Consider the following 12,723-nt stretch of genomic DNA (forward strand, 5'->3'; position numbering starts at 1 on the left):
GCCCACCCTGCATCACAGACCTCCTTCTCCCTCCCTGTGCACCCCACCTTGGAACGGCACCAACCACCAGGACTGGACGTCGCCGAGGGACAACGGGATTGCCTCCCTGAATGCCTCGCTGGGGGGCACCAGTCCCCCACCCCCACTGCACCATTTCCAGGAGGGAGAGCAGGGACCCTCAGCTGCTCCCTTTTCCTTCCTGTTGGGGTGCTTCCCCCTGTGACCCCCAGGAACCCCTGCCCCAGGACACCACCTACCCCACACAGACCCCTTCACTCCGGGGTGCTATCCCCATCCTCTGCCTCATCGTTCCCCTGAGCACTGGGGGACAGACCCTCACCCCACCGTGGGGGTGCGGCACCTCCAAACTTTCAACTTCAGGGTGATTTTTTAGCAGTAACCAGAGCTGACAATCTAACTCCCCTCCACCGCCCCATTTTGGCCTCCCCTGTCCCCCTTGTTATGGGGAGGGGACCCCAGGTGAGGGGGCCCTATTACCCCTTGATTTCTCAGGAGCGTCTGGGGGGGCTCAGCACGCACAAACTCCTTCTCCTCCTACCACTCTTAAATTTACTCCCTCCCCAGCCAGAACCCAGATGGGGTGGAGGGGCCACCGGGGCAGGGAGGGGGTGGCAAGGGGGGAATGGGAGTTGTCTCCCCTTCTTCCCATACCTGATCTGCTCTTGGCTGGTCCCAGAGCGGGGTGAGGGGGCTTATGCCCCCCCCTCCCCCAGTGTGTTGGGTGGGGCGGAATTGAGGTTTGGGGGAGGGGTTAGGGTTTAGGAGCGGGTGTATGTTGGGGAGGACAGACTAGTTGATCTGCCCTACCCTGACACACACAGCCCCGCTGCCCCTCCCCTCTCTTTTCTTGGTCTCTATTCCCAGGGGGAGGGGGGAACTTACTCTAGGAAAAGCCATGTCTCTCTCCCCCAGGGTGGGGGGACCTGTGTTGGAGGAGGGGTGTTGAGGGCCCCCTTCCATGACTCTGTCCCCCGGGGGAGGTAGGACAGGGCTGGGCTTCCCTCTCATCCTCCCCCCCCTCCCCAATCTCCCTCCACCTTCCTCCCTCCCGCCAGGTCCACAATTTTTCGGTGTTTCTCTGTACATAGCTCTCTGGCGGGATAGGGGAGGTAGGATGGATGGGGTTTGGTGTGGGTAGGTCACAGGAGGGGAGAGGCCCCTCCTTGGCACCCCCTCTTCCCTGACTGCTGTCCCCTACCCAGCCTTGCCCCCACATCCCTTCTTGCGTTTGGTATTGAGACTCTTCCCAGACTCCACCCTTCTTTCTTTTGTATGGACAGTTCCCCTTCAGTCCCATCCCACTACACACATACACCCAGCCGGGGCCAAATTTATACTTATATAAAAGTTGTAAATATGTGAAATTTTATCCCTGTGCCCTTTCCTTGCTTTCCCAACCTCAGACCCTACCCCTGGACTCCCTTTCTTCTCTTCTTTGGCTGTTGTAATTATCTGGGGTTTGTACTGTACATATCCAGGGTGTGTGTGTGGGGGCTGGGGGCAACCCCTCTGTACAGAGCTTCCTGGCCCCCTCCCCCCCATGCTTCCCTCCCCCGGCCACCACCTTAAGGGTAGGGAGATGTTCTTCCTACCTGTTTTATTTTGTTTTCACGTTCTCCCTCCCCACCCTACCCCACTCCCAGCCTACTCTATCCCCAGCCACTGTCCCTTTTTTCTCCACTCCCAGCCCCATTTCCTTTTTTTCTGGAGTGTGTGGTGAAACAGAAAAATCATGTTTAATAAACGGAGATTGTTCTTTTATCGCTGTGCTTACTTTCCTAGGCTGGGACCTCCAGGAGGACCAGCAGGGTGACGAGCTGCTTTTTGAGAGGAAGCTGACAGCCTAGGAGAAACTGTATATCCTTGTGTGGTGCCGTAGTCTTCACCCTAGAATATCGCTGTCCCGATCAGCGAGGAGATTTATTGTTTTAGAGTAGGGGTTTTGCACTAGCCAAACTTACTCCGTCTCTCTCTCCCCTCACCACTGCACCACTTAACCCGAAGGAGTAAAGAGGTCAAGGAACAGCAGCATTAAATAAATAAATAAAACATTAAAAAAATAAAAAACCAGCATTCTCTGATAAAAGATTCCAAGTATACATCTACGTGTACCTTAAAAATAATTACCTAATTGGTAAAACTACATTTGTGAAACATCATCTGACTGGTGAATTTGAGAAGTATGTAGCTACCTTGGGTGTTGAGGTCCATCCCCTTGTATTCCATACCAACAGAGGACCTATTAAGTTCAATGTATGGGATACAGCTGGTCAGGAGAAACTTGGTGGACTGAGAAATGGCTATTATATCCAAGCTCTGTGCCATTATAATGTTTGATGTAATATCGAGAGTTACAAGAACGTGCGTAACTGGCATACAGATCTGGTACGAGTGTGTGAGAACATCCCCATCGTGTTGTGTGGCAACAAAGTGGTTATTAAGGACAGAAAGGTTAAGGCAAAGTCTTCAGCCGAAAGAAGAATCTTCAGTACTATGACATTTCTGCCAAAAGTAACTACAACTTTGAAAAGCCCTTCCTCTGGCTTGCTAGAAAACTGATCGGAGACCCTAACTTGGAGTTCGTCGCCATGCCTGCTCTCGCCCCACCAGAGGTGGTCATGGAATCCAGCGTTGGCAGTGCAGTATGAGCACGATCTAGAGGTTGCTCAGACAACTGCCCTCCCGGATGAACATGATGACCCGTGAGAAAGTGAAGCTGGAGCCCAGAGTCAGAAGTCTAGTTTTATAGGCAACTGTCCTGTGATGTCGGTGGTGCAGGGTGTTTGCCACTTTATTATATAGCTAAGCAGAACATGTGCTTAATCTTTGGGATGCTGAAGGAGATGAATGGGCTTCGGAGTAAATGTGGCAGTTAAAAAAAAAAAACATTTTTTTGGGGACCTGCATATTTGTGTTTTGGAACACAGTTGTTTCCTCCTTGAGTTTCAAATATAAGAGTGCTACAGTCACATCACAATATTCAGTGGTGGAATCTTGTCACTGTCATTCCCATTCCTTTTCGTTTAGAATCAGAATAAAGTTGTATTTTAAATATCTGAAAAAAAAATTACCTAGAAATGAAGTTTATTTAATTGCTAGAGGAAAAATAAAAATTAGTTTAAACGCTCCCGTGCGGAATGGAGGAAAGAACATGGTGCCTCAGCGATGTGCGGTCCAGCCCCAGGGCCACCACTTGCCAGCCTCAGTTTCCCCCGAGGAAACGGGATGGAAACACCCACCTCGCTGGTGGCGAAGCCCGAGGGATACAAGGTGATGCGGTCAATACGTAGCCCATACAGTAAGTGCCCGCTTAATCTCGCCCTCTCAGCACCTACTAGAGGCGGGGGCTAAGTTTAATCACCGGAGCGCACGCCCACCCCTTCTGCGGCCCGGCTGGGGCCAGCGGCTTCTCGCCGGCACCGCCTTCTCACCCGCGCAACCAATCAACATGAGGCTTGTAGGTCGGCGTCCCCCGATTGGCTGCCTCCCTGGCACCGCCCAGCGCCCCGGCGTCCGCGTCCGGCGGGGAGGCGGCGGCTTCCGGCCGGGGCGGTACGGTTGCTGCAGAGGCGCTTTGGACGCCGGGCCGCGTGTGTACTCTCGGGGGCGTGGCGGCGGGAAGAGCCGGGCGGCAGGCGCTGGCGGTCTCCGGGTGGCCGCGCCTCCCCTGGAGCCGGACTCTGCGGGCACGTGAGTGGGAGCAGAGCGGCGGGGAGAAGCCGACCCGGCCGGCGAGGTCCGGCTCGCGGCTGAAGGACCTCCTAGTCTCCACAGGCCCTGGAAGTTCAAGCCTCGGTTGGTGTTTTGTTGTGGTATGTTTTCGTTTTCTCGGCGGGGGAGTGCGTGGGACTCATCTGCCTGAACAGCCGCCGACTGAAAAGTTTTCACACGTTGGGGGGCAGGGGAGGCGGGCGTTTGAGGAGACACGGTTCCCCTTATCCAGAGCTTCTGTGACCCCGTCCCTTTCCTTCATAGCCCTCTTCCCGCGCGGGCTCTACCTCACCCCTCACCTCCTGTACTCGACCCCTCTGGGGTTTCTCTCTTCCCCAGGAGGCCATGGATACCTCGACGCCTTTGCCTCCCGTAGCCCCCTCCCCGGCCTGCAACCCAGCCCCACGGACGATCCAGATCGAGTTCCCTCAGCATAGCTCGTTACTCCTGGAGGCCCTGAACCGCCACAGGCTGGAGGGAAAGTTCTGTGACGTGTCCCTCCTGGTGCAGGGCCGCGAACTTAGGGCCCACAAAGCGGTGTTGGCTGCCGCCTCTCCTTACTTCCACGACAAACTACTTCTGGGGGATGCACCACGTCTCACCTTGCCCAGCGTCATCGAAGCCGACGCCTTCGAGGGGCTGCTCCAGCTCATTTATTCCGGGCACCTCCGTCTGCCACTGGATGCTCTCCCTGCCCACCTCCTTGTGGCCAGTGGTCTCCAGATGTGGCAAGTGGTAGATCAGTGCTCGGAGATCCTTAGAGAACTAGAAAACTCAGGTGGTGGGATTTCAACTCGTGGAGCGACCCCTTTCCACACACTTCTTTCCACCACATCCTCTCCAGGAGACTGGTGCATCCGCTCTTCCCCTTTCCAGACTGTGGCGCAGTCTTCTGCTTCTACCCAGAGCCCCGTTGGAGGGGAGGGGAGTGAACTGGGAGATATGTTACAGCTTCAAGTTGAAGAGGAGGAGGAGGAAGAAGAAGATGAGGAGGATCAGGGATCAACAGTACCCTCTCAGACTCCTCAGCCTCAGAGAGGGTCAGGGGGTTTTCCTCGCTCTCCTGCATCCCACGCCCTGCCCACATCCACTACTCCTTGCAGGCTTCCAGAGGGCGAGAGTGCTCCACCTGAGCCTCCTGCCCCTCATACTGTACTGCCTCCCAAAATCTTCTACATTAAGCAGGAACCCTTTGAGCCCAAGGAGGAGATATCAGGAGGTGGAACCCAGTCTGGAGGAACAAAGGAGGAGACCAAAGTGTTTCCAGGAGGGAACACTGAAGAGAATGGAGAGCTAGGGTTCTTGCTGCCCTCAGGAGCAGGGCAAACATCTGGAGGAGGTGGTCCATCCTGGAAACCAGTGGATCTTCATGGGAATGAAATCCTGTCAGCAGGTGGGGGACCTGGGGGAGTAGGGCAAGCTGTACATGGACCTGTGAAGCTAGGCGGGGCACCCCCTGCAGATGGAAAACGCTTTGGTTGTTTGTGTGGGAAGCGGTTTGCAGTGAAGCCAAAGCGTGACCGGCACATCATGCTGACCTTCAGCCTTCGGCCCTTTGGCTGTGGCATCTGTAACAAGCGCTTCAAGCTGAAGCACCATCTAACAGAGCATATGAAGACCCACGCTGGAGCCCTGCATGCCTGTCCTCACTGTGGCCGCCGGTTCCGAGTCCATGCCTGTTTCCTTCGCCACCGGGACCTGTGCAAGGGCCAGGGCTGGGCCACTGCTCACTGGACTTACAAGTGACTACTGAGGCCATACACGAATTTCCAGGACAAGGGAGCCACTGCTGCTGTTGGATACTTACCCCTCACTACCATGGCACCGCAATCCTGTATCTTGTTAATTATGCCAAGAGGATAGCTATGTTATGGACCTCTTGTTTTTGGGTGTGGGCTTCAACCTGACCGATTTGGAAACTGATTTCTCATCTCACTCCAGGTTTTGGCTAACTACCCTACAGGAAAGTGGTTCACAGGCCATATGTAAATCGATCAGTTGCCCATAATAGATATTCTTTTCATACAGGAAACTGGAATTCAGATTAGAAGTTTATTTGATGAGAGAGGAGTTAGCAAGAAAAATTATGATAAATATTTCATTCAGTCTCTGTGAGTAGTTAAGGGAGCTGGTCTCCATCTAGAGATATGTTTGATTCAGAGTTCTGGTAATCCGGAGACTAAGCTCTAAGCTTCACTCTCCCTCATCATTGCTGAAATTATGTGAGTAGAGGTCTTCTTTTATACTTTTGTTAAAATTTTCCAGAAACCCTTCAGATTATAAATTGCTTTCTCACTAGTAGGTAATTTTGCAACACCTTTTTTGTTGTATGTTGTAGTTGAGCACTTTAACAGATTGCGCATTCCATGTGTCACTTAGACCCCTCTTTAATAGAGGATCTTAGTTCCCGGACCAGGGGTCTAACCTACGCCTCCTGCAGTGGAAGCGCGGAGTCTTAACCACTGGACTGCCCGGGAAGTCCCTCTTGTCTACCTTTGACCACCACTGATCGTCCATATTGATCACACTGACTGGAATGTGACCAGTGAACTCAGGAGATGGCCACTGACCTAAAATACTCTCAGGGTAGAATCACCGCTCTGAAGAAGTGGCTATGGTCAGAGGGACTCAGGGCTGAGACGGCACATGCTGAAAACTAGAGAAATAACTGCACAGTGGGACCACACCCCCTCCCTTTCCATCCCTACCCACACTTGACAGCCCCTTGGTCCACACATAGAAGGATAGATGTTGGAATGGGGAGATTGTCATAAGTTTCTTAATTTCTTCAAATAAACTTTGCCGTGAAAGCTAAGCTGACAGTGGACTGAATTGAGTCATTTATATGGGAGAGACGATGTGAGAACAGAGTTGCAAAGACTTGGACATATTCCTTATGCGGCTGGGTTATGTTCATGGGGGAAGAATCGGATAATCTCACACTGCTGCAGAGAACACTGTCCTGGATGTCAGTGGGCCAGATTCTCAGCCCTGACCTGCCCCTGAATAACTTCTGGTAAGTTGCCTTATTTTTCAGAGTCCGAACTGTTTTGTTTATTTTTTTATTAATTTTTTTTTGGTGGTGTGGTATGTACCTCCTAACTGGTTCTCTGTCTTCTTTTTTTTAAGGGGTTGTTCACATTTTTACCTATAATATTCCCTGACTTCATGTATTATGTTTATTGTTTGGTTTGTTCTACATTTGTTGCCAAGCACTGTACTAGACCCTGACTTATACTCTACCCTCAGGGAGTTCATAGCTACTACCGAAGCTAGACATGATGACAATGTGGTATGGTAAGTCCATGATAGGAGACAGTACAAGCTACTGTAGTGGCACAAAGGAAGCTGAGTAAAGACCTATGATGGGTCACCAGAGGTTTCACAAAGAACTCCATTGCCAGAGTGTGGCAGTGGGTATGGGCGGCTGAATTGATGTGGAAATGGTGAACATGAGTTGAAGTCACAACTATAGAGCCAGGAGTGACAGCCTTTGCCAAAGCACGTTCCTCAAAAGTTAATAAGTATGGAACCTAAAGGGGCTAAAAAATATGACTTTATGGCTGAGAAGGTGAGTTGTAGCTGGGATCTGTCAGCCTTTCTAAAGAGCCTTGCCATGATACCATCCCCACTGTAAGGACTGTGACCACATTGGATAAGAGGTCAGGGATGGAGGCTGCCAACCTTGGATCTACTACCATCCCATCCACCTGTCATTCTTTTGGCACATGTTCTGTAGCTGACTATATCTGTTGGCCAGGATCCTTGGGTTTCAAGCGGTGGAAACTGGCTCTGACTAACCTTATCAACACAGGAATCTGAAGGATGTGGGGTGGCTCCTGGAATGGAAGGAAGGGCTAAAAGACCAGCCTTTGGAAGGACAAGACCTGGGTCAGCTCCAGGGGTTGAGGGAACAGGAACTGGGGAATTTTTCCAGTCATATGTTTTGGGATGATGACCCAGTTAATCTTATTTCTTCTGTCACTCATCTCAAGATAAAATTTCCAGGAGAGAACTCTGGGCCTCAGGGCCATCCTCTGACCAGAGCACCTTGATCATATGTTCCATTGAGGTGACAAATCCTGGAATCCTCAAGGGAAATTGAAGTTCTGGGACAGAAGAGTGGGGAATGGGTGCTGGCCAGCCCACAAGAACAGAGGCCCACCCATACAATCTTCATATGTTGCCCATCTTGGGATCCGTAAAGCCTCAGGTATACCTGGCACTTAATAGGTGTCCAAGCTTAGGGCAGAATTGCTTCCTCCCTCTCCTTAATCCCCATAGCACTTTACTACTTCTGTAAAGCTAATTAAGACACCATGTTAGAAGTTTGGGTTTTCTTTCCAAGTTATTAGGATTATAGGGAAATTGAGTTCCACGATGAAAGATTTTGGTTTAAACAAACGTGCACCTCTCTGCTTTTGTCCTTTCCTCCTTATAGTGGAAGAGATGTCCCTTCTACTGTCCAAGGCTAGCCCCCTTCACAGAGCCTTTGCTCTTTTAATTACCCTTTCTGTCCTATATCTTCACTCTCTGTCTCTGTAGTTTCTCATTAGCATTTATTATGATCATAGGGTTGAGAATTAATACATGTAAAATGCTTAGAACAGTGCCTTGCACTCAGTAAACTCAATAAATGTCAACTGTTATAAGTGAGAACAGTAATTCCCCACACCTTTACAGGGATCAGTTCTCTCAGGGAAGGGTCACATACATAAAGGGAAAATATTTTCAACTAAAAGGGAAATGAAGCATACAGCTCTCAGTAAGGATTAGATGTTATTGTTTTAATTATTACCTTTCTCATAAATGCTAGAGTTTTTCAGAGCCCTTTCCCCCATCTTCTAACTTGATACACTCCTGGGTGATTTTTATCCACTCTCCTGAGTTAAAGCATGCATTTATTTATTTATTTACTTACTTACGGCTGTGTTGGGGCTTCGTTGCTGTGCCCAGGCTTTCTCTAGTTGCGGCGAGCAGGGGCTACTCTTCGTTGCGGTGCGCAGGCTTCTCATTGCGGTGGCTTCTCTTTGTTGCGGAGCACAGGCTCCAGGCACGCGGGCTGCAGTAGTTGTGGCATGCAGGCTCAGTAATTGTGGCTCGTGGGCTCTAGAGCGCAGGCTCAGTAGTTGTGGCACATAGGCTTAGTTGCTCCGCGGCATGTGGGATCTTCCCGGACCAGGGCTTAAACCCGTGTCCCGTGCATTGGCAGGTGGATTCTTAACCACTGCACCACCAGGGAAGTCCCCTGAGTTAAAGCATTTAAATACTGATGACCCTTAGTTTTTTATCTCCAGTTTTCCTGACCCCCAGACCCACTTAGATTTCTTCCCTCTTTCCTGCCTTCCTTCAGCAATAAGTGTCTGCTGTGTACCAGGCACTGATGAAAAAAGCAGAAGGTATCACAGGGATTGGGCCCTGGATTGTCACTTTAAGAGACAGATGTTTAAACCAGTTATGTAGGTATTTCATAGATATATCAAAAGGGAAAGGAAATAAAACAGGCAATAAGGTGGAGAGTAACAGAAAAGGAAGGCATACTGTACACATTTATCTAGTATTCCAAAGGAAAAGAAAGACAGACATGCAAAAACAGGGCAAGGAAAGTGGTTCTAGTAAAGTGTTCAGCAGATGTAAAGGCCAAGGAAGAGAAAGGGAGGTATATTTGATGAGACCAGTGGACCTGGAGAGGAATGAGATGTTGTCTTAGTCCATTCTGGCATCTGTAACAGAATACCACAAACCGGGTGGCTTATAAACAATGGAAGTTTATTTCTCACAGTTCTGGAGGCTGGGAAGTCCAAGATCAAGCACCAGAAGATTCAGTGTCATGAAGACCTGCTGCCTGCCTCATGGACAGTCATGTTGCTGTATCCTCACATAGTGCAAAGAGAAAGGGAGCTCTCTGGAGTCTCTTTTATAAGGGCACTAATCCCATTCATGAGGTCTTCACCTTCCTGACCTAATCACCCCAAAGCCCCACCTCCTAGTAACATCGCATTGGGGATTAGGATTTTAACATAATTTTGAGGGACATAAACATTCAGTTCATTGCAGATGTGATTGAAGAGGTGGGCTGGGCTATATAGAGCCTTGCACATCATGATGAGGAATGCAGATTTTATTCTAACTGCAATGAGAAGACGATAAAGAGTTTAAAGTAGGGGAGTAACGATCTTTTCACATTTTAAAGAGATTCCTATAGCTATAGAGCGAGTATTGGATCATTAAAGGGCAAGATTCTTGGAAGAAAAAAAAGGGGAGGTGCCAAGAGTGGGAGCAGGGAAACAAATTAGACTGTTTCATTAGTGCAGATAAGAGGTGAGTAAATGCAGCAGACATGCAGAGAAGGAGATGGATTAAAACTGTTATTATATTTTGAGGTAGGACTGACAGAACGTTTTAACAGATTAATATAGAGATTGTGGGAAAATAAAAAATCAGGGATGACTTCTAGAGTTTTGGCTTGAGCAGTTGAATTGGAGGCCAGTTAATGAGTGGGAGACAGGAATAGAACTTGGGAGTGGATCAAGGGCAGACACATGTATTGACCAGGGTTCTTCTAGACCAGGGGTTGGCAAACTTATTCTGTAAAGGATAAGATAGTAAATATTAGGCTTTGCATGTTAAGAAGCAAAATCAGGGATATTATGTAGGTACATAGAAATTAAGGAAAACAAATTTCCATGATTCCTTTGAATTTATTGACAAAATTCAAATTATAATAATTGAGCACAAATTTTTGTAGTACAGGTCTGTTGCTTAAATGGGGTTCAAACTTAGTGTTTCCTATCATTAAAATCAATTGCAAATGTTCATCTGTTAGTGCTGATCTATAATAAAATGTTATGTATTTCATCTTTGAAAATGTCTTCACACAGATAGTACTGCCAAATACTGATATCAATCCCAAGAGCGTATGATTTTAACTGAGCACATTCATCACTTGAAAGGCATTTATAGAATTCTGTAATTTATATTTTCTTCATACTTGCCTCTTATCACATCATTACATTGTAGATCAAGCACATCCAATTGAAGGTTAGGTGGAAGTGCCACAATTGCACAGTTAGATGAAATATAGAAATTTCCTTTGCACTTGCACTGAGGTCTGAAAAACATTGCTGGAACTGTAGTTTGAGCTCAGAATATGTATCTGTTGCAAATTTGTGTGGGAATGGAGCTCTTGCTTCTTGTTCTTGACTCTACATGCAATTAAAACAACTTTAATGATTTTGCTGCGATGTATGTTTCCATATAAGCTCTGTTTTGCTTTGTAATTTTTTGGCTTGTAAGAAACGGTACCATGTCTGTAGCATGTCCACTGGCCAATGTATGGACGAACAAAATGTGGTATTTATATACAATGGAGTGTTACTCAACCTTAAAAAGGAAGGAAATTCTGACACATGCTCCAACATAGGTGAGCCTTGAAGACATGCTAAGTGAAATAATCCAGGTACAAAAGGAAAAATACTGTATGATTCCGCTTATATGAGGGACTTAGAGCAGTCAAGTTCATAGAGACAGAAAGTATAATGGTGGTTGCCTAGGGGCTGGGGAGAGCAGGAAATGGGGAGTTATTGTTTAATAGGTACAGAGTTTTGGTGTGGAAAGATGAAAAGAGTTCTGCAGATGGATGGTGGTGATGGTTGCACAACAACATGAATTACTAGTGCCACTGAACTGTATGCTTAAAAATGGTTTAAAACATGCTTTAAATTGTAAACTTTGTTATGTATATTTGCCACAATAAAAAAATAAATGAACCACTAATGAGCTAATGGATCTGGGCATTGAGCTTCAGTGGCTGCTAATAGCACAAAAAAGAAACAAACAGACTTTATGTGCTTCTTATGGAAAACACCACCACCACCTATGAATTAGTCTGGCCAAAAATACTGAACTTGAATGTGATCAAGCCTCAAGATATAACTACCAATTCACAGAAGATGCAGAAGGCAGGGAAACATGTTAAAACATACCACAGTGATGCAATCAGCAAAACTGAGACTGTAAGATATTCTGGGGAATAAATAACCAGTTTTCTTCAAAAAAAAAAACTGCAAGGGGAAGAAGGCAATGGAAGGTAATCTGTAGTTTAAAAGATTTTAAAGGACATTAACCAATCATAATGTGTGGACCTTACTTGGATAAAGTTTTAAAAAGATTTTTTTTAACTTTTTTGACCTTTATGAGACAACTGACTGGACATCTGATGATATCAGGAGTTATTGTTATAGTGTTAAAAATTTTAGTTGTCATAATAATGGTATTGTGAGTTAAGTTTAAAAAGAGGGGGAGCCCTTGTGTTTTCATGGCATTGGTTATTTATGGATAGATATATTTATGCATAGTTGTGGACTGAATAAAAATGCCAAATACACATATGAGCTCTAGAGAATTGTATTAATTATAATTTGAGTATTTATATATAGTCACTTTTTTAAAAGATTGAGAAATAAATTTGGAAATAGTTATATACAGTAAGAACATCTAATCAGAAATTTTATATTAAACATTCTGGTTTGTGTTCTGGTCCAAGTTAATAAAACTTTCTACTTGAATCTTGAAAACAAAATAATCAGTTGCTCTCTGTATTGATTTAGAAAGATCTCCAGCATATATATTTTTAAAATTTATTTATTTTTGGCTGCGTTGGGTCTTCGTTGCTGCATGCGGGCTTTCTCTAGTTGCGGCGAGCGGAGGCTACTCTTCGTTGCGGTGTGCGGGCTTCTCATTGCAGTGGCTTCTCGTTGCGGAGCAAGGGCTCTAGGTGCGCGAGCTTCAGTAGTGTGGCTCGCGGCCTCTAGATCACAGGCTTAGTAGTTGAGACTCACGGGCTTAGTTGCTCCGCAGCATGTGGGATCTTCCAGGACCAGGGATCGAACCCGTGTCCCCTGCATTGGCAGGCAGATTCTTAACCGCTGTGCCACCCAGGGAAGTCCTCCAGCATATATTGTTGAGTGAAAAAAGCAAAAGTGCAGAACG

At 47.3% G+C, this 12,723-nt stretch overlaps 1 protein-coding gene and 1 pseudogene across 1 annotated transcript; both read left to right on the forward strand.

Moving 5' to 3' along the window:
* The first annotated feature begins 2,350 nt into the window (after positions 1–2,350).
* Positions 2,351–2,727, forward strand: LOC112413872 (GTP-binding nuclear protein Ran-like; annotated as a pseudogene).
* An 865-nt stretch (positions 2,728–3,592) lies between these two features.
* On the forward strand, positions 3,593–11,303 carry ZBTB9 (zinc finger and BTB domain containing 9). The gene is made up of 3 exons (XM_024766378.1): positions 3,593–3,833; positions 4,072–6,748; positions 9,515–11,303. The coding sequence occupies exon 2, from the start codon at positions 4,078–4,080 to the stop codon at positions 5,476–5,478; it is 1,401 nt and encodes a 466-aa protein (XP_024622146.1). The 5' UTR covers positions 3,593–3,833; positions 4,072–4,077; the 3' UTR covers positions 5,479–6,748; positions 9,515–11,303.
* Positions 11,304–12,723: the final 1,420 nt, after the last annotated feature.

This window comes from Neophocaena asiaeorientalis, unplaced genomic scaffold (genome assembly GCF_003031525.2).
Source record: "Neophocaena asiaeorientalis asiaeorientalis breed wild unplaced genomic scaffold, Neophocaena_asiaeorientalis_V1.1 scaffold46, whole genome shotgun sequence".
Lineage (NCBI taxonomy): Eukaryota > Metazoa > Chordata > Mammalia > Artiodactyla > Phocoenidae > Neophocaena > Neophocaena asiaeorientalis.

Excerpts from the sequence above, each read along its gene's own strand:
- ZBTB9 (XM_024766378.1), top strand. The coding sequence starts at position 4,078 with ATGGATACCTCGACGCCTTTGCCTCCCGTAGCCCCCTCCCCGGCCTGC.